At 38.1% G+C, this 22,507-nt stretch overlaps 2 protein-coding genes and 1 long non-coding RNA gene across 5 annotated transcripts; 2 read left to right on the top strand and 1 right to left on the bottom strand.

The window, feature by feature from the left end:
• The first annotated feature begins 1,673 nt into the window (after positions 1–1,673).
• elmod2 (ELMO/CED-12 domain containing 2) lies at positions 1,674–11,642 on the top strand. 3 transcript variants are annotated; one of them, XM_058386113.1, is made up of 9 exons: positions 1,674–1,822; positions 3,642–3,789; positions 4,828–4,856; positions 5,356–5,453; positions 5,532–5,661; positions 7,028–7,161; positions 7,276–7,344; positions 7,442–7,575; positions 8,924–11,642. In XM_058386113.1, exons 2-9 carry the CDS (start codon positions 3,642–3,644, stop codon positions 9,091–9,093), a joined length of 912 nt encoding a protein of 303 aa, XP_058242096.1. In that variant the 5' UTR covers positions 1,674–1,822; the 3' UTR covers positions 9,094–11,642. The 3 variants fall into 3 exon arrangements, with proteins under 3 accessions (XP_058242096.1, XP_058242095.1, XP_058242094.1); XM_058386112.1 differs by having other exon boundaries at positions 1,710–1,865; XM_058386111.1 differs by having other exon boundaries at positions 1,767–1,956.
• ucp1 (uncoupling protein 1) lies at positions 11,271–17,664 on the bottom strand. Its single transcript, XM_058386110.1, has 7 exons — positions 17,514–17,664; positions 16,709–16,842; positions 15,356–15,563; positions 14,945–15,142; positions 14,569–14,670; positions 12,412–12,592; positions 11,271–12,001 (listed from the first exon to the last, which is right to left on the bottom strand). Exons 2-7 carry the CDS (start codon positions 16,832–16,834, stop codon positions 11,887–11,889), a joined length of 930 nt encoding a protein of 309 aa, XP_058242093.1. The 5' UTR covers positions 16,835–16,842; positions 17,514–17,664; the 3' UTR covers positions 11,271–11,886.
• On the top strand, positions 16,751–20,891 carry LOC131351025 (uncharacterized). The gene is made up of 3 exons (XR_009204328.1): positions 16,751–16,890; positions 17,910–18,044; positions 20,349–20,891. It is a non-coding gene; the product is annotated as an uncharacterized LOC131351025 (long non-coding RNA).
• Positions 20,892–22,507: the final 1,616 nt, after the last annotated feature.

The raw sequence follows: 22,507 nt of genomic DNA, 5'->3' as shown, positions 1-22,507 counted from the left end.
TGGGAGTTTCCTTTTTTAATTATTGCTTTACATTAGAGGAAATCACAATCAACCATTATCAAGTTTATTATCATTATTGAGTTCTTATAGCAGTTAGGCCTATTTGACTGGTCTGACTAAACAGGCTGCAATTAAGTCGTATTTGGTTTGTGTAATGTTTTTTTTTTTTTTTTAAAAATAAAGCTGAATTAAAATTTCTCATAATGTACACACATTGTTCAGACCTTCATTATGATTACTTGTATTATGTATATCTTACTGGATGGAATTAATCTGAGTCAATAGAAATATATTATTTATTTATTTCTCTTCATTTGTCATTGTATGTTTATTGCTTGCTGTTTTTCACACACACACACACACACACACACACAAGGTCAACTCTCAACACTAAAGGGTGAATAGAAAAAGAAATGTTTATGGTGGGTGTCCATAACTGACAGAATGTGCAAGAGAGAGAAAGAGAGAGAGAGAGAGAGAGGGAGAGGACTGATGACCTCTGCCTTTAAGGATTCCCAGCTGAGATGATGAAGGAGAATGAATGATTTTGCAGCACTTGCTCCTCCCATGATGCACTGCAGTCTTTAAGCTCGTCACATGAAATGTGTTTACTGTATTTTGCAGAAAATAGTGCAGGCTTCGCTGCATAACTATTCCTCTGACATTAATATTGAAGACCTGAAGGCATTAGTGGCAGTGCAATATGTAACAGCAAAAAAAATAGAAATCAAATCGGCACTTTGATTAGTCTTTTTTATATAATGTATTCCCTTAAAATAGGCTTTGTTGTTGTTGTTTTATTGCTTTTGCAGCATTAAGCAGATACTCTTAACTAGAGTGACATACAGAAATATCATAAGGCTCTTATATAGACGTTAGTCAGGAAAACAAACCAACAAACAAACAAATAAATAAATAGCTTATTTGTTTACTGTCGGACAGCCATTCAAGCCCATTCTCCTTAAGGTTTGAAGTGTTGTGCTTTCAGAGATCCCTTTCTGTCTTTCTGTTCACCAGTGTATACAAGCACTTATTTGAGATAATGTACTACCTTCCTGTCAGCTTGAAACAATCTGCTCATTGTCCTTGGATGTCTTTAATCAACAAGGCAGTTAAAGCTGAAGAATTGCTCTCATTGGATGGTTTGAGGGTGGACTTGTGCCCTGTCCAGGGTGTACCTCTGACATTCACCGAATGTGTGCAGGGATAGGCTCCAGCAGATCCCTGTGACCCTAATTAGGAATAAAGCGGGTATAGAAAACGGATGTATGTATGTATGTATGTATGTATGGATGGATGGATGGATGGATGGTTTGGGGTTTTTGCTCACTGTTCTATGTAAATGTTTTTACACATAGAAATTGTAGATATCTGTGTAAAAAAGCCAGACAAAACCTGACTGGATAATGAACTACAAGTGTTCCTATTAAAGTGGCAAAAACATTTATAGTATTTGTTTATAGCGGGCATTTTCTGACACGAAGGAGGGCAATTCTTTAATGCTTCAAGTGGTGAAAAACTGTAAAGAGAAATCAAACACAACGTTTATTGCGTCGCCATTAGTGTAATGTGTTTGCGGTGAACTGCCGCCATCTTGTGTCCGAAAATCCGTCCTGCCTTTATGCAGTGGGGTATTAAATTTTCCGCGCATGCGCCGTAAAAGCTTGGATGCGTTTCAAATGGCTTTGAGATCTCTATATAGGTAGACTACGTCGACTTTAAACTAGTAGGATTCTACACCCTACGTAGTGCACTAGATATTAATATTGACACGCGGGCAGAATCCGGCCATTGAATGTGAGGACAGAATGCAGTTCAGAAGGTTGGTTCGACGCCAGTTAGCATTTGAGCTAACTCCGAATTAAGTACGGTTTTTTGTTTTGTTTTTTTTACAGTTTCTTAAATTTTAATTGAAGTTGACCAAGGATTGTTTTTCGTCTTCAAGGAGCAGAGGGTGTAAGAAAAAAAAACATATACTTTATAATGTATCCGGACCGGCTAGCTAGCAGACTAAGCTAACTGTCTATAGTGGTAACTACTGACAACCTGTTTGAGTCACTTAGCCTGTTAGCTAGCCAGCTATCTGGAGCACTAATGGACTTATCTGTCATTAGTATTAACGTCCAATTTTTTAATTATTTTGTCCTGCATGATAGTAGATCAGTTTACCTTTGTTGACTGTAGTTTTCTTTTTCTTTAACAATTCACTCCTCACTAGCTAGCTACCTATATAAGTGCACTACACTTATTGGGATTTGCGATACAGCATGTATTTCTGACACATAGGCAAACGTCTGATAAATCATCATTTTAAACAATTTAATGTTTAATCAAGTTGTTATAGTTGGTAGGATTGATAAGCTGGGTACGTGTTTACATATTATTGTAGATGAGACGGAGGTGAAGTCCATGACTGACCTGCCATCCTAAAAATCTCATTTTTGAATCATTATTCCATATTGAATCCAAGAAAAACGGGATGCCAGTCCATCACAGGGCATGCATATTTACACCTAGGTGCCACCTAGTGTAGCCAGTCCACCTACACTATATTGCCAATAGTTTTGGGACACCTCTCCAAATCGTTGAATTCAGGTGTTGGTATTCAGGGCTTGGACTCGGCCCCTTAGTTCCAGTGAAAGGAACTCTTAATGCTTCAGCTTCATACCAAGACATTTTAAACAATTTCATGCTCCCAACTTTGTGGGAACAGTTTGGGAAATGACCCCTTCCTGTTCCAACATGACTGTACACCAGTGTACAAAGCAAGGTCTATAAAGACATGGATGAGCGAGTTTGGTGTGGAGTCCTGACCTCAACCTGATGGAACACCTTTGGGATGAATTAGAGCGGAGACTGAGAGCCAGGCCAAAACTGGGACGTCTGCTTTTACATGCACGTGAATTTAATATAGAATTGGCCCGCCCTTTGCAGCTATAACAGCTTCAACTCTTCTGGGAAGGCTTTCACAAGGTTTAGGAGTGTGTTTATGGGAATTTTTGACCATTTCTCTAGAAGCACATTCGTGAGGCGCTGATCTTGGACGAGAAGGCCTGGCTCACAGTCTCTGCACTAATTCATCCCAAGGGTGTTCTATCAGGTTGAGGTCAGGAAGTTCCTCCACACCAAACTCACGCATCCATGTCTTTATGGACCTTGCTTTGTGCACTGGTGTGCAGTCATGTTGGAACAGGAAGGGGCCATCGCTAAACTGTTCCCACAAAGTTGGGAGCAAAATGTCCAAAATGTCTTGGTATGAAGCTGAAGCATTAAGAGTTCCTTTCACTGGAACTAAGGGGCCGAGTCCAAGCCCTGAATACCAACACCTGAATTCAATGATTTGGAGAGGTGTCCCAAAAACCTTTGGCAGTATAGTGTACATGTTTTTGTGAGGTTAGAGGTAACTGTAGTCACGTTAGGAAACCCATTTGAAGACAGGGGGAACGGGACAAAATTTTGGGGTACTAAGTGATCCAGATAATTAACATTTTGAGTTATTTATGTAATCCATATGCAAGTTTTTTTGAAGAATATTTTGTAATAAATTTCTCCACCATCATGTAATTGCTCAGATCTTTAACACAGCTTTGCTTTTCATAACTCTTGATAATCATTTATTTACTTGTTTGTTTGTGTTACAGATGATGTTGGACACGATCTGCCAGTACCTGTGTGGCTCCTTTCTGTGGTTCTGGATGAAATGGTTTCTCAGACAAATCACAGGAAAATGTGAGCTGCAGCGGATCTGCCAGGGATATGAGCCTGGAGCGGCCAGGACCACAAGAATAGGTATGGTTCCCTGTAAATACACTGATATAACCTCACCCTGAACCACTCGCATATTACGCTTTATAATTGTCAATATTTTTTTTTGTAGTAAATCAAAATGAGCACTATTTGCTGGTAGTGTTGTCAGGTAGTGAGATTTATTCTTCACTCAGTGTAAGCAGAGCGATGCAGTGGCACTTTAGTCTGTCTAGCTCTCTCACTTCCTCATCTGTATACTCATCTTAAACAGGTCAGCAACTGAAGCTTTAACTTTCATGCTAATATAACCGTCAACACAGTCACGCTCTTGCTCTGGCATAACTCAGCACAACTGAGTTGGAAATGATCCACTGTTTCTTTTCTTTGCCAATCGGTGACCTTATGTCAGGTTCATTGGGTCCTGAGATTCAGGATTCAATTCATTCATAGGTTTTGTGGACACATGGCCATCGTACTCATGTGTTTGTTGAACATTCCATTCCAAATATAGTCCAGCTTTGTTGCTATAATAACCTCCACTCCTTTCATTTAGGAAATCTATTCATTAGGAATTTGGAGCGTGGCTCTGGGGATTTGTGATCATTCAGCCATGAGCATTAGTGAGATCAGGCACTGATGTTGGGTGATGAGGTCTGGGGTCCAGTTAGTTTTTGAGTTCATCCAAAAATGGTTTAGTGGGGTTGAGGTCAGGGCTCCGTGCAGGACTCAAGTTCTTCCACCTCAACCTTGGCATGGAGCTTGCTTTGTGCCCAAGAACATTGTCATGCTGGAACAGGTTTGGGTCTCTTAGTTCCAATGAAGAAAAATGTTCAAAAACGTTCAACAGCATACAAAGACAGTTGTGTTTGGGGAAGAAACAAATATGGGGGTGATGATCAGTTTTTCACAAACTGTTGTGCTGCTTCTCTCTTGTCTTTATTTAACATTTCTAATTATCATGTCATGTAATAGAGATTCTCTACCTGATTGCAGATGCATGACCAAATATCTGTTATGTTTCCAGATATTGTGGCATTTTCTCATCAAACCTACAACCTGCATTTTTTTTTCTCATTTCAGAAAACTCCCTGAAATCTTCAAAAAACAAGGTGGGGTATGTTTTTCCATTGTGATCACACTTACTGATATTTTTTTATTTAAAACAGATCCAGAAAGGCCAGTGTAATAAATAAGTTTAATTTCATGCTAGAGTCTCATGAGGTGAAGCCGAGGCTAGTGTTAGTGGCCGCTTCTCTGTCCCCAGTTTAGCTACTGTACAAGACTGATATGTTTTATGCGAAATTAATATTCATTATAATAATACAAACAATATTCCAGTGCTTTGTAGCTTTTTTATTTTAAATGTAATTATTCGTATTAAATTAGCTAATTAGTTAAAGGTAAATTAACTTTGTGTAGTTAGTTCATACTTACAAGCAGCATCAGTGTAAATACTGAATATTAGTATCACGGGTAATACTGCTGCAAAGCTGTTTTGAGACAGTGTTAAAAGTGCTATACAGATACATTGAATTGAAGAATGTATTACAGACAATAGGGTGACCTTTTCTCTCACATGAAATGAAATGTGTCTGTTGTGTTGTTCAGGTGCTGCAAGATGCTGTGAATGTGAAGGAAGATGCAGTGGAGGGCTGTGTGACACAAATTGTGAAAGAGAAGGGTATCAAAGAGCAAAAAGATCCCAAGTAAGTTTGATCACAATAGATCTTGTTTTTGTAGTGATTAGTGATACTCTTTTATATTAATTGTTATTTTAATTGAAGGTTTAAGGTGAATCTTCATAAATGCCTCATACAAATAAGTGGCTATAACACCCTGTTCACCACGGTAGAAGAGCTAAGAAAAGAGGTGTTTGACTCAGAAAATGAAGAACATGAGAAATTGCTTCTTAAGGTGAGTGATTTGAGATTCTTACTAGCCTTCAGGTCCATTAACGTCATTAGAATCGATGAAGATTTATGGTTTAGCTGCGGAATGTAGGATCTGTGCCCAATATCTATAGTGATGCAGGATTTCTCAGATGTAGCAGCAGCCAGACCAAACCTGGGATAAAATTCACCAGACAGAAAAGCCAAACATGAGACATAGATTTGCTTCTTGGAATGGTTGCTGTGAGTTTGGAGTGTATTGATCTAGGTGATTGATCTGTACATTTGCGAGCCTCTTGCGAGTCTTGGTAGAAAATAAGAAGGTAAATAACCTAGAACTGGACCTTTGCTTCATTTGGAGAGAAAATAGACTTTTCATCTATCAATATTCAGCAAAAACACACAAACGTTGCTGTGACTTAAACCATAATTGGCACACATTTTCTGTGCAGTTGATATATTGGACTAATTGGCAATAAATAAGTATGTCTGGCAGTTGTTCTCCAGTTCTGTAGCCAAGTATCTGAGGGTTAAGTGGGCTTATAAGTGGTTCTTGGTAATCAGTTTCATAAAGCCTTTAGCCACTGATTATACAGAATAGGCTCTGAGAGGCACTGTTCTTTGTGAATGCCTGTTTTTGCTGGATGTTTATGAAAGGATTTGTTTGAATAGACATTGCATTAGTGTGGTGGTTAGCGATGACTGTAGATAGAAATAAAACACAATAATCGCATTATTGTGATTCACACACTCTCTTCACCTTCCTGCCATCTGGAAAGAGGAACTGAAGCATTCAGGCCCTCACAACCAGACTGTGTAACAGTTTCTTTTCTCAAGCTATCAGCCTCCTCAACATCCAGAACTGAAACTGTATCAATGCTCACACACACACACACACACGTATAAGCTTATAAGCTTTAAAAGTAACTCTGGCTCCATGTTGTTGCAATATCAGGTTTATTTATATCCAAAAACTCAATATTGGGAACCTTGTTCATTTGGAATTCTGAGTCGAATGACTCGCTGATGAGGGAACAACTGAATATTCCTGCTATATCATGTGTCACCATTGTATTTTTATTAAGTAAAAATTGTTTTTAGAATTAAGAAATGTTGCTGATGTTTAAGGAATAAGACCCTTATGGACATGCTGTTAGGATAGTGTGTTACGATTATAAATTATTATTTTTCTTTAATTGTGTACTCCAACCTGTTCTATTCCTTTTCTGTTGCTTAATATTTTTGCCCAGTACTTATATTGTAGTTTAAAGTAGTTAAAAACCGGAAGAGGGGCAGAGGTAGGAAAGTCATGGCGTTTTAATGTATCAGAGACACAAACTATCAATATTAAAACAAACACAATGTTGTTTAATGTGATTTTTTTTGGCTAGTTGTGGGATTTGTTGATGCCGGCCGTTAAGTTGGAGTCTCGAATCACCAAGCACTGGGGCAGCATTGGCTTTCAAGGTGATGATCCAAAGACTGACTTCAGAGGGATGGGCCTGCTTGGCCTGGTAAACCTTGTGTAAGTCTCAGAGTATCAAAAAATCTGTGTATTTAATAATCAAACTGTTTGTTCATATCTGTACGTAATGGATTACTTTTGAAAAGCTTTCTTTGTTTGTTTGGCCAAAAAAAGCTTTTTCAGTGAGAATTACACTAAAGCAGCACGACACGTCCTGTCCCATGCCAACCATCCCTCACTGGGGTAAGCCATTTTCACCTATTTAAACACACTGATAGGATATCCTAAGGTGTGCATTCTTCAGTGAAATCTTACCTTATTGGTGTGTATCTGCACACAGGTACTCTTACGCCATAGTGGGTATCAACTTGACTGAGATGGCCTATAGTTTACTGAGGAGTGGTGCTCTGAAGCCTCATTTCTACAATACTGTGGCAGGGAAACCGCACATTCACCACTTCCACCTGTTTTACTGTAAGTCAAAGTAGTAACCTTTAAACCATACCAGTCTCATGCACAGGGGTTTTCAGGGAGGTGTAAACACTCATCACACAGGACATTATATTACAAGAATAAAATGCCTGCTTTCAGCTCAGGCATGCAGTGCTCTTCTAACCCTTATTGGTAATTCATTATTTATTCACTAGAGGGGGTGCAGTCTCACTAGATCGCTCCCTGATTAAGTCAGTCTTGCACCAGAAATGGAGTATATTTGCCAAAGATGTAAAAGCAAACATCATCTCTAAAAATGGATTAGAACAGAGTTGGGCTAAAACTGACCATATTTTAACAATTCTAAACTGCACCATGTTTCCTTATGTTTAATAGATGGATCAATCTCCATCTGTTTTTTTTTTCTGTTGTTGTTCATACATTTTGTTCAGTATTGCTTTTTAGGATCTGTGCGGGGATTATTTTTTAAGCCACAGAATCATTTCAGTTCATCATTTTGGTTGTAAGAATGAAGTAGCATTCAGTTCCAATGCTTGATTCATGCTTGCTGATTAAAACAATATAAAAAAAATATAAAAGAACTGAACAGTGCTATGCTATAATTTATTTAATGATATTGTGATACTTACATTAATATCTAAAAAAATTTACAAAAATGTTTTGTGGATTTTAGCATTGTCTGTACTACTATAAATACACCAACCAGGCATTACATTATGGCCGCCTGCCTAATATTGTGTTGGTTTCCCTTTTGCTGCCAAAACAGCCCTTGACCTGTCATGCACTGTGCATTCTGACACCTTTTGGCACATAGGGGTCAGCATGGGCACCCTGACTGGACTGTGTCTATGCAGCCTCATACTCAACAAACTGTGATTGACACCTTTCTATCAGAACCAGCATTAACTTCTTCAGCAATTTGAGCAACAGTGGCTCGTCTGTTGGATCGGATCACATGGCCCAGACTGCGCTCCCCACGTGCATCAGTGAGCCTTGGCCGCCCATGACCCTGTCACCGGTTCAACACTGTTCCTTCCTTGGACCACTTTTGATAGATACTGACCACTGCAGACCGGGAACACCCCACAAGAGATGCAATATTGGAGATGCTCTGATCCAGTGGTCTAGACATCACAATTTGGCCCTTCGTCAAACTCGCTCAAATCCTTACGCTTGCCCATTTTTCTGCTTCTAACACATCAACTTTGAGGACAAAATGTTCACTTGCTGTCTAATATATCCCACCCACTAACAGGTGCCATGATGAGGAGATCATCAGTCTTATTCACTTCACCTCTCATAATGTTATGCCTGATCGGTGTATATATACAAACAAACGATTTGTTCCAACTAATGTTTTGTTTTAAAGGTTACCTGGCATACGAGTTTGATAAGTTCTGGGTGGAAGAAAAGCCTGCGAGCATCATGGAGTTCAACATCTACAGAGAGAAGTTCCACGACAAGGTGAAAGGGTTCCTTCTGGAGCCGGATGTGTCTCTCATCCTAAAGATCGACTCTAAAAACTTCCCTGATGACTAAGAGGTTTTTTGTTCTATGACTGACTAAAAGAAAATGATGACTGAATAATAGCTTTTAAGCACATCCCTCTTTATGCTTCCTGTTTTTAAACACAGTAACAAGTAGCAGATTTACAAACCTTAAGATCATTCCCGAGCACAATACCGTAGAGCTCAGTTGTGTCACCACTTACCAATAGAATTTTTATTTTTGGACATAATTAAAATGATTAACGATTCTGCTCGTACTTGAAATTTGAGTTATATTTATGGTTCCTGTCGGTTTCCTCAGTGTTCATCTCAGGAATTTGATATTTATGACGATAGGGAAAATCCTATATGATCCAAATGAGACTTGTGTTCAATTGTCTTGCACATGGACAATGCAGTGTGTTTTTGCATGTTTTAATGCTTTTCGTTTGCTAATGCATTCAGCCCAACAAAACACTAGTATAGCTTTATAACAAATATTAATGCTTTATGTATTTGGTGTGTTATTCTGTAATCAGTAACAGTGAAAATACTGTATGGTTCTAGTGTTCACATTAAAGTCATAGTGTGGCTTAAAATGAAATTTACATTTCTTGTTTCACCGTCAAGAATAAGATTTTTGGTGTCTACTAAGTAAGGGAACCTTATTTAGCATTGTGTGCACACTTTCCTGTAAAAAATATATCGTTTAGCTGTTAGCATTTGTGCATTTTCATCATTTTGTATCAAACAAAATTCATAACCTCATCCCTGAGCCATTGTTTGCACCAAGTGACCCCAAACTACATGCTAAAGAAGACAAAAAAAAATCAGGTTCAGGATGGAGCTACTGATATATTTACCCCTTGCAACATAATTTTCTCCCTTTTATAGACAGCATTGTGTCATAAAGTGTAAGAATATATACAAGCAAATCTGTCTGATACTAAACCGTGACACGCACATGTACATGTGTGACATGAGTTCAGTGAAATATCAAAATACAAATGATTAGCTCGAATGATTCCTCACACCAATCATATGGGAGGTGTGCTACTATGTTTCTCCACTTCTCAACTTATTTGCAGTTAGTTCTTATGTATTGTTTGACGTTTTTAAAAACAGAAGAAAAATGTGGAATTGAAAAATATTTAATCTTTTTTTCACATGTAGGACCTTTCGGTAAATGCTCAAAGAGCCTTTTGAAGGAAAAGTAAAGCTTCTGAGCAAGTACCAGAGATTATTTGTGCCTCTGGTGAGATGTCTTATATTTATAATCTGCTATGTAACAGGCCAATCAAAAGTAAACAACAGTGGTGTGTGTAAATCATATAGCAAGATACACCGATCAGGCATAACATTATAAGCTGCTAAAAACAGCCCTGACCTGTCGAGGCACGGACTCCACAAGATCCCTGAAGGTGTGCTGTGGTATCTGGCACCAAGATGTTAGCAGCAGAGCCTTTAGTTGTGTGGTGGGGCCCATGGAGGCAGGATACTCACAGGACTTAAAGGATACTTTCGATAGATACTGACCGCTGCAGACCGGGAACACCCCACAAGAGTTGCAGTTTTGGAGATGCTCTGATCCAGTGGTCTAGCCATCACAATTGAGCCCTTATTAAACTCGCTCAAATTCTTACACTTTCCCATTTTTCCTGCTTCTAACACATCAACTTTGAGGACGAAGTTCACTTGCTGCCTAATATATCCCACACATTAACAGGAGCCATGATGAGGAGATAATCAGTGTTAATCATGTCACCTGTCAGTGATCATAATGTTATGACTGATCAGTGTATATGCCATACATTTTGGCTACTACTGTTCTCATCAGCTGGACAGGCCTCACCCGTTAGAGAAACATCTTTGCTTGCGTGAATGTAGAGTTATTTTACATTACTTGTTGGTAACACTTGCTTCATTAATGTAGAGCTAAAGAAACAAACTGGACACCAAACATGTTCTCGGCTACAGTGTGTAGCTAAAAACCCTTTTGGCCAAACTATTGCTTTAAGTCAGTTAAAATGAACAAAGTGGTGAGTTTATGTATGTAATGCCTCCTGTATTAGACTCGCTTTGTACAGCTGGCTACATGGCTAATGTGAATAAATACATTTGTGCTTAAAATCTGTGTTTTATATTTCAGATACTTGGTTGAGGTAGGTGAAGGAAGGGTTAGTAGATACAGAGTCGGGTGACTCAAATAAGGGAAAACAAACCATTCGGTGTACTTTAACTAAATATATATTTATTTTAGAAATGTACTTTTCATTCTGTTTGCCGTCAAAGCTTACGTTGTGGCTTGCACATTTCTCCTACAAGCTGACAGCAATCGAGTGGTGAGTTAACACAGTAAACAGTTCAACATAAATTAAAAACAGTGTCCTTTTTTAAACAAAGGATTCATTAGTATTAATAATAATTATAAAAACAAAGACATGGGTTGTGTGCAAAGCCACCTTGTATGTTTGAGTAGTTTAGTGAACAGAGGGCAAAGTGCAGCATGTGGCTCTTCATCATCCACCAGTTACTGCCACATCACTGGACCCATACATCATAAACCTTTACACACACACACACACACACACACACACAGAGGCTCAGTGAGAAAATGTGATTATCATGGTAAACATGAACTGGCTACGCTTTCCTCTCTCTCAGACCGCAGTATAGAGTGAAGCTTAGGGTGAGCATTCTTCCTGTTTTTTCATCTTCGGTTCAAGACTTATAAATTAAATATCCAGCCACCTGCTTTTGCTGATTTTTCTTTCCTTCAGCACAAATGGCAGCTTGTTCAGTGAGTCAGTGCGTTTAACATAGGAGCAAGAGTCTTTTTTTTCCTCTACATAGGGGCTTCCATCTTCTTTTTAGAGGCCATCATGGCTCTCTTCAGCTGCTCGAACGACACAAACATGACGATGTTCCATGATCCCAGTCTGAGAAATGAGGGCACAAATCTGCGAGAAAATGGACAGAAATACAACTGAAACCAAATTACATTGCTTTGTTTTATAGCAGGTATTCATTTAACCTGTATTATTTATACATAGGATGTTTTTATGAATCTAGGCACTGTTTTGTGCACTACTCTGGATAAAGGTGCTGTAAATGTAAATGCACTATAGGGCCCATCACAATCACATGTTTTTCCCCAAACTTTTGCCACATGGGTGAGATAGCCAGGTGTACTGATACTTTTGGCCACAAATTGTATGTATGGATATTCTATTGTCAAGACCATAAGCATCCTCTGCACACAATCATTATTAATTATTTTTCAAATTAATTATTTATTATTCCTTCCAAAATGGTTTTGATTGATTGATTGATTGATTGACGTGAAAGTGTGTGTGAGGGTTTCTCTTACCCTTTGTAGAAAGCTGTAGGTCCTTCTTTGGTCATCATGGTCCAGGCACAATTGACAGCACTTTTGTACTGACCAGGAGGAGAGTTCATATAGCGAGTCTTCACCACGTCCACGGGAGAGGCGATGACCGTGGTGATGAAGCCGGCGCCGAACGCAGAGACGAAATGACACGGCAGGTTATCTGTAATGGAACATTGAACAGAAGTGGTGAGGTCCTTTATATAAAATGCACAATTGCAAGCAATACCAAAAAACAGTAAATGGTTTAAAGCAACTTGGTAGAAAAGAGCAAAGTGGCTAAAGTATTTTGAAACTTTGCAACAGATTGTAGCTAGGGTAGGAAGACAATACACTTGGTGATTGATGTGTTCAGTGCGAAAATTTGTTTTTCAGTATTTTAATATAGACGGAGATAATAAATCTGTTCCATTAGACTAAATGGGCAAAAGTGTGTGGCATTCATATCCATATGTGCATGTACATCTCATTTGATGTTAAAATAACCTCCAATCTTCCAGAAAGGCTGAGATTTTAAAACATATCTGTGCTCATTTAGCCAAAAGCATTAGTGAGGTCAGACTCTGATGTTGGTGCTCACAGAACATTGTCATGCTAGAACAGGTTCGAACCTCTTAATTGCAGTGAAGGGAAATTTCAATGCAGTATACAAAGATATCCTACACTGTTGTGTATGGTTGGTAATGTTTTAGCAACGCTGTGTGAACCATGCTCATATGGGTGCGATGGTTAACTTTTGGCCATATATATATATATATATATATAAAAAATGTGTGTGTGTTAACTGTGGATGCATACGGTCGTATCATACAAACAGCTCATTTCTCTTATCTTGATTTTCGGCCAAAGTAAAGACCTCCTCGTTGCCAAAGCAATCTTTATCCATCTTTATTACTGATGATGATAAATGTAATCTAGATAACTAGCTGGTTAGCTAAATACTAGCCGAACCTTCTGTGACCTTGGGTTGGCTATAGTAGGTTATGATGGGTTAAAATAAGTCACTCTGAACTCGGAGTGAAAAAACATGTTAGTGATTAAATTTGTTCAAGAGATTTAGATTTCAAAAAGTGCAAAATGTTTAAGGAATAGGGAGCAGACAAAATGCTGACGTTGCTGAACACCTACGATCTGCTGACGCATGTGTTAACCATCCTCCCAGCTTCGCATGCTCACACTGGCAAATATTAATGAAGAGAAAGCTTGGATTTCTACGTGTGTCGTTATGTAATCCAACACGTTGTGCAACAGAGCATTTCTGTGAAGCTGATTACACAGACTACAGTACAGCTTCGGAGGTTCGGCACACCTATGACCCCGTCCTATCAGCATTCAGCAATACCTGGCACATACTGCGCTACTTCAAAGAACATTTGCATAGGCAACATCTGCAACAGCATGAATTCAATCAACAAGAGCATTTATCCGATAGCACTAAAAAAAACTATTTTATGCCAAATAAAGAGAAGTAGTATAAACTATAAGGTTTTTTAAGATTATAAGTGGCAGAATAAATCTGTATTTTATTCTTTTTATTAAATAATTACATTTACGTTGCCACAAATGTTTGGAAAACATTTACATATTTAAAAACAATGCCCCCCCCCCAATAACTATACTGCTTCTTTAACAACTAAATAAGTTTTTGATTTTATTTTAATTCCTTTAATAATTTGTTGACTGGATACCAGACTCTGTTCTGTTATCACTGTCTTTATGTAAGTGTATGAAGCTTTTCAGTAATACATCCTACAGTATAAAGTGCAAGTGATAACGATTGCCTTTTAAACCGAACTGCCTGTGTGTTATTTAAGTATCTTGTGAATGGAGCAATAAAATTCTCGCAAGGTCTTCCGTATTAGATAACAATCAGTCAAGACATTTTTTTTTATCAGCAGACCAGGTAGGTGTGCGTATTTTTGACCAATCAGTGGTCGACGTAAACAGATGCTGTTGTTGGATTTTGACCCATTAAACTGGCCTCAGCTGGAATTGAATGCTTTTGTTCTGTGCTGGAGGTTGATCCGATCTCAGCTGAGTTTGCTGAATTGCTCATAATGAAACATGCCTCTCACGAGTTTTATTATTCGGACTGTTGAGCATAGGTGACATTTCGGCGTTCAGAATAAACACACGTACCAGACATCAGCTTGTGTCCGAGAATGGCTTCTTTGATAAGATCATAAGATACGAGCTCTGTGCAGTTGACCAAGGCATTCCTTGTGATGTTGGGTAGTGTTCCTGAAAGATTATGAAATATATTATTAGAATATTTCAATTATTTGTTCATTTTCAGTACACTCTTTATCCTGGTCAGAGCACCGTGCAAACACATTTACAAATTCATTCATACCAAGAAGCATTTTTATAGCTCATGTTTTTATAATGGACCAGGAAGGATGTTTTCTTGTCAAGAACATCAGTCACCATTAGAACACTGACATACTGTGTAATATATTTAATACATGCCTTCACAATAAAACCTATCAGTTTCTGTACAGATTAATCCACAAACCTTTCCAGAGTCCACGCAGGCCCTCCAGGAGGAAGATCTGTCTATATGCCTGCATGGTCCCATTGTAGCGCCGAGCGACTCCCTGCAGGTTCATCTGGGCCTGGAAGCGCACTTTTACCACGTCTGTGGGCTGGGCCATGGAAACAGCCATCGCCCCTGTGGTGCAGCCGGCCAGGATCCGGATACCCACGTTAGGGTCTGTAGATAGAATGAATGGGCTTAAATTAAGAAAGAAACATCAAGTTTCCAGTAGATTTAAGTGTAAAGCTTGAAGTTTTTTTAAATGCTTTGGTTATAACCATAACTATAGAAAAAATATTACTACAACTACTCAGCACCTATGAATACAATCCCTAGTTATTATTACCTATAATAATTCCATATTGTTTTTGCTCTTTTAATCTCACTCACTATCTTTGCCTCCTGTGTAGAAGCTCTTGACGTTGTCATAGAGGCCAATTCGTATGGACGCAAAGGCCATCTGTCTCTGCAGGCCGGCCACCAGGCCGTTATAGAGCGAGCGAGGCCCCTCCGTCCGCACCATGGTGCTGATCGTCCCAAACACACCACGATATCGGATGTTCTTGGCAGCTTCTACTGCTACCTTCTCACCCTGGATCTGAACACAAAACAAGAACAGGCAGAAATTGTAGTGTATCTAGAGAAACACTAACATGAGAAAGGACAGGCTGCCTTATAGGTATTATTAGCAAAATATTAAACAGATACTGAATGCAGACATTGAATCAGAAACTAGCATCTCTTAAGGTTTTAGCATGAGTAGAATGTAAAGTAATCTTCTCCTGCTTAGAAGAAGACCATAAAAGTCTGTACCAAGAAACCCAGAAAACTCTATTGTCTGTTAATAACCCTAACTACACCCCCATTAGCCACACTTAATATAATGTTATATTTGCAATAAAAAAACAATACTTTTAATGGGAACAGGGTTATTAAACAAATTGAAGAAATTTGTTCACACTCCATATCTAGTCATTAATATCCTGAGCCATAACTTCCCACTGTGTGACTTTAAAACTTCATTCAAATGAAAAATGTCATGTAATTGCATCAGTATTGCGTTGTTCCTTTGTCATATTTCATACAACAAAACATGCAGCTGATCTTTTTATGCATCACATTCCTAATGCCAGAACATCTGTCATCCACTCTGAGTAATTTATAAATCAAAATAAGAAATAATTTATTAATTTATACTATTTCTCTCTCCCCCCCCCCCCCCAAAAAAAAAATATACGGCATCCTTACTGCATCCTTATTTTAGGACATTAAATTCATTTATTTATCTATCTTTAGTAAACACTTTATCCTGGTAAGGCTTTGATGAATCTTAAGCAAGTCCCAGGAACACTGGGTGCAAGAAGGAAATTAATCATGTAGAGCATGGCACTGTGCACACACACACATACTCATACACTCATTTATACCTACAAGCAGTTAAGACACACCAGTACACCAGACATTCTTCAGGAATGGTGAGGATACTATACACATGAGGAGAACATGATGTATCTTATCCTTATTATCTTATTATTGTATATCGGTCAGTGTTTTTACCTGAAAGGTCACATGCCCTGATACATAAACTGTCTCGCTGATAATGAGGCACTTTGCAAATCAATATAGGCTCAAATAAAGGGTTCAAATATCACAGCAATGTTCAAGTGCACAGCAAATGTAACAGGATACTGTTCGAATTACACACTGATTCAGAGCACTGGAGTGTGTGTGCGTGTTATATACCTGTAGTCTGACTTTAGCTGTGTCCAGAGGGAAGGTGACGAGGTCGGCGATGCAGGCAGCTGTACCTGCACTCAGTACCTTCACTCCCAAAGGAGGAGGAACATCAGATGGCTTCAGTCCCACCATGATCACAGCTTCATGCAAGAGAACAGAACCACGAGTGATCAATTAAGAGGAAAAAAGTAAGAATAGAATTGTTAACATCTTGAATATTAGTTATTTTCAGATTTATAGACTATCAACCTCATTTCTAGACCTTTTTACTTATTTTCTTTAATAAGCTTACCAGGTAAAATGATGTAATTCTTATCATTTTCTGGTAATTGTATTATTTTCAGGTTGTTTTTTTTTTTTTCACAAATGAGCAAAATTATCAGCCCTCAGAATAAAACAATTTCCTTACATCCTCAAAGAAATATGAGTTTAATAGTTTTATAAATAGTCTGTTTATATTTTCTAACACGTATTCAACATCATTTCATTCTAAAATATAACTTCTAAAATATAACACAATTATTAATTTAATGAAAGTAGCCTGTTTTTTTTTGTTTTTGTTTTTTTTCAATGAAAAACGTCAAACATTTTTGACAAAAATTGAGATTTTAAAATTGTTATATTACTAAAGCCTTTTATATTCCACCCTTTTCCCAAACTTATTTTAAATGTAAGGCAAATGTGTAAAGTGGTGTAATGTAGATGAATCACTGTCTGGAATTAAAGCCAGGTCGAATCCATGTTTAGAAAAGTGTTCTCTGTGTGTGTGTTAGGATAATCTAGAGAATGTGGAGAATGAGTTGTTACTTACATTTGTAGTCTAGTGCTCAGGTAATCCCCTTGGAGATGGTGGTAGCTTTGTGTCTGGAACAGACAGTTTGGATTAAAGCTGGAGAAAGAAAGATTAATCTGTCCCTCTTTATATAATCCATCATTTCTGCAGACACTCGAAGAGGCGTTTCTCTGCAATCACAGCTGATCTCAAAGTCCAACTACAAAGAGGGTGTCAATGTCCACTTCAGTGCCGGCTTAGATACACACAAAAGCTAAAAACACCTTACCATAGGATATTTTCAGCAGGAAAAATACATGATCTTTGAAAATTATTTTTCACATTGGCCAGATTTGTTCTAAAGTGTCCAAAAAGTGCTTGCCTGTTGATTAACTAAATTACGACTGTAAATTACGACATTGTGATTTCCAACAGGGCAGGAGGCTCGACCGGGCTCTCGGCCAATCACTATTCGGCTCTCTGACCAAGCACTCTGGGCTTTGTAAGGATGATTGGATGCCCTGTGGAGTGATGTTTATTGCATATTATGAAAGTGTTCATATGGGTGGTGTGAGTATCTGGTTTTATCTTAAACTTTCCAAGACAAACCATTTCATCAGGTGAAATAAATTCTTAAAAACAGCACAATTATCCTCTGACAGAATATCTTTTATTGGTGAAATGTCTAGGCATTTTTAGCACATTTCTAGCTATTTTACGTTTATTCAAATAATAATAATAACAGTAGTAATTAACTTATAAATAACTTACCCTATCAGGAGATTATATTCCTTTTTTATGCATTATTTTTTTTTATTAAACAAAAAAAAAGTTATTATTGCAACCAAAACTCATGACTAAAGGCAAAAAATAAAACCTGAGAAATCTTACTCAGAAAAGGGTTGACCTCCTCAACCCCAAGTTGTAGCAAGTGATATTAAATCACCACGCCTGCTCACATCATCAGTAGTAAAAACAATTCTTTACTTTTAAAACACTTTTTTAATGTATATATTAGTGCTTGCTGTGTGTCAGTCAACATACAGATATAACTGATAAATCTATAAAACTGTACAGCGCTTTGTGTTTAAGAAAAAACAATTATACAGTTACATCACGTCGTAATTAGCTGGCTAAATTGTTGCTTACTAAAGACTTTGCTGGTCGAACAAATTACGTAATTTAGTCTTGTAGCTAAAAATAAATCTGTAAATTCAATATAAATGATATTATCTTCTCCTAAAATATGATGTTTGCGGTGGAACACAAAAATAAGTCAATATGAGTTTGTATGTTAGTCCAACTCAATATACATAAGTCAGTAGAACTCTATGTTAGGAGGGTCTCTGTAATATTGCCATGTAATATTTTTCCATTTCATTGTCTGTACCGCTTATCCGATCTATCCTCGGGTCATGGGGAGCCTGTGCCTTTCTCAGGCGTCATCAGGCATCAAGACAGGATACACCCTGGACGGAGTGCCAACCCATCATTAAATGATATGACATCATTAAATTATATACACCAACACACACTCATTCACTCACGCAATCACGCACTACGGGCAATTCAGAGACTCCAATCCGCCTAGAAGCATGTCTTTGGAAACCGGAGCACCCGGAGGAAACCCACCAAGTCTTTGGACTGTGGGAGGAAACCAGAGCACCCGGAGGAAACCCACCAAGCACGGGGAGGAACTCCACACACACAGTGAGTGGGAGCAAGACTTGAACCCAGGACACCGGAGGTGTGAGGCGAACATGCTAACCACTAAACCTCCGTGCCGCCTGCCATGTAATATATTAACAGTTACTTCCATTACAAGACAACTTTGGATAAATGCTATTTGCAAATGATACACATTAACATTGATACACATTAACATTAATATACAATATATGGTCAAAGGTTTGTGAAAACCTGACCATCACACCCATGTGTGCTTCTTCCCCAAACTGTATCCACAAAGTTGGACTACATGCATCTGTACAGGATGCTGTAGTGTTACAGTTTCCCTTCACTGAAACTAAGAGGTCCGAACCTCCAGCATTACAATGTTCCTGTGCACAAAGCAAGCTCCATGAATTTGCCAATCTTGGAGTGGAAGAACTCAGGTGTCCTGCACAGATCCCTGACCTCAAGCACAGTATATAACATTCTGATGAACTAGAACACTGATTGCACCCCAGACCGCCTCACCTGACCATCAGTGCCTGATCTTACTGACGCTCTTGTGGCTGAAAGAACACAAATCCACACAGTAACCTTCCCAGAAGAGATGGAACAAAATCCAGTTCAGATTATTTAAATAATGCTTTTAACAATGAATATTGTCACAAAGCACCTTTACAGAAGTATAGAAACAGAAAAAAATATATAAAGTTAAGTTACTATTTATCACAAATGAGCAAGAGATGAGAAAAAACCTTGAGAGGAACCAGGCTCAAAAGGGAACCTCATCCTTATTTGTGTGACACTGGACATTAAATAATGTAAATGTAAATAATGTCCTTTCTTCAGCAGCAACCAAGAATGCTTGAGGAACTAACAGGTCAGTGTAGTTCATTATAAAATTAGCACTTCCTGCTGATGAAACGGCAGTTCAGAGACGACGTGATGGTCTCTAAGTGGTTCTATCCACAGCAGCCAAATCTGTTCAATAAGCACATATTGGTGTGATGGGTCAGGTGTCCAGAAATCTTTTTAAGGAAAAATAAATTAGACACAGACGTAAAGGTTAAAATTGCCTTGTATACATCCATCTTCTGTTATACAAAGAGTAAATGTGCCACTGTATTGATTGACTATATTACGATATCTCGATTTTTTTTAACTAATGCTAATGCTAACCGTGTTATCTTCATCTAAATGCAGGAAGGAGGTAGACATGCTAATACCAGTCAGAGCCTGCTTCAGAGAGAGAACACCCGAATGACGTCTGTGACTGAAGTTCATCAGGAGACAGATAAGGTTCTTGCTTCACTGCATGTTTTCTCAATGGAGTGACTACGTAAAAAAAAGTGCTGCACTCACGCATGACCTTCTCACTGTTGCAAGAGTTTAATCTATTGGCCCTGAATAACTAAAAAGCATCTTTCCTATGTGACATTTTCCCAGTGAAAGTGTCTGAGCTACACCGTGACCCTACGGCGGAGAATTAATCGAAGACTTAATCACAGTTTCGCTTATAGCAAGATCTATGATGAAAAGTTGGATATCTGTTGGATATCACTACGGAAAAGCATCAGGGCCAGCAAGTGATTGGATTCTGGTGTTTGGATTAGATTACATCTTTAAATGCCACTAACATATCCCGGAAGGATAATTCAACCTCAGGACAAGGGGAGGTTAATAGACAACTTAGAGACAGGGAAGGTTCAGGGATTTTAATCTAGACATACAGCAAGAGTACTGCAGATGAAATACTTTATACTAGAATAACATTTGAATGTAATTTAATGCAGATGATTTATATAAAGCAGCTGATAAGCGATGCAGAATAGAGACCAGGCACAGAGCATCTTTATTTGTGAATACCAGAAGAGGCACTCTGATTTAACTTTCTGAAGACTAGCACAGAACCCAGAACCTTAACTGCTAATCTAGAACATATGCTTTGAAATAATGATATAGATAAACATTTATATTGTGGTAGCATTTATAAGCTAGAAATTATCTGTCTGTCTGTCTGTCCGTCCGTCCACGTGTCTGTCTGTGTGTCTGTGTGTCTGTCTGTCTATCTATCTATCTATCTATCTATCTATCTATCTATCTATCTATCTATCTATCTGCCTGCTTGCCTCTATGTTGGTCTATCTATCTATCTATCTATCTATCTATCTATCTATCTATCTATCTATCTATCTATCTATCTATCTATCTGCCTGCTTGCCTCTATCTATCTATCTATCTATCTATCTATCTATCTATCTATCTATCTATCTATCTATCTATCTATCTATCTATCTATCTATCTATCCATCCATCTTCAAACGATGGGTACCTCATCATCAATAAACTAACTAACTAACCTGTCTGTCTGTCTGTCTATCTATCTATCTATCTATCTATCTATCTATCTATCTATCTATCTATCTATCTATCTATCTATCTATCTATCTATCTATCTGCCTGCTTGCCTCTATGTTGGTCTGTCTGTCCATCTATCTATCTATCTATCTATCTATCTATCTATCTATCTATCTATCTATCTATCTATCTATCTATCTATCTATCTATCTATCTATCTATCCGTCCATCTTCAAACGATGGGTACCTCATCATCAATAAACTAACTAACTAACCTACCTACCTACCTGTCTGTCTGTCTGTCTGTCTGTCTGTCTGTCTATCTATCTATCTATCTATCTATCTATCTATCTATCTATCTATCTATCTATCTATCTATCTGCTTGCCTCTATGTTGGTCTATCTATCTATCTATCTATCTATCTATCTATCTATCTATCTATCTATCTATCTATCTATCTATCTATCTATCTATCTATCTATCTATCTATCTATCTATCTATCTATCTATCTATCCGTCCATCTTCAAACGATGGGTACCTCATCATCAATAAACTAACTAACTAACTAACCTACCTGTCTGTCTGTCTGTCTGTCTATCTATCTATCTATCTATCTATCTATCTATCTATCTATCTATCTATCTATCTATCTAGGCATTATATCAAAACTAACAAGTGTAAGCCACTGCATAATGATTACACCATTTTGCTACTGAAGGCTCAGCTGTGTGGTTTCTTTCAGTAAATACAGGACACTAGGGATGCTTCTAATTAAATAACTAACACATAAATGCTAATACTTAGATAATAATAAAATTGAGAACAGTTGTTTCCAGTTTCAGGAATCCCAGGAGCACGCTGTAACAGAGTACACTCTTTATGAGCTGGCAATTCATCACATGGCACCATGCACACGCACACACACACACACACACACATTTTCTTGCATTCATTCACACCTAGGGTCCACTTACTGGCTGTGGTTTGGAGATCCTGGAGATA

The sequence above is a fragment of the Hemibagrus wyckioides genome, linkage group LG03 (assembly GCF_019097595.1).
Source record: "Hemibagrus wyckioides isolate EC202008001 linkage group LG03, SWU_Hwy_1.0, whole genome shotgun sequence".
In the NCBI taxonomy this organism is placed as follows: Eukaryota; Metazoa; Chordata; class Actinopteri; order Siluriformes; family Bagridae; genus Hemibagrus; species Hemibagrus wyckioides.
The sequence above is the reverse complement of the archived record's forward strand: the minus strand, read 5'-3'. Positions and strand labels throughout refer to the sequence as shown.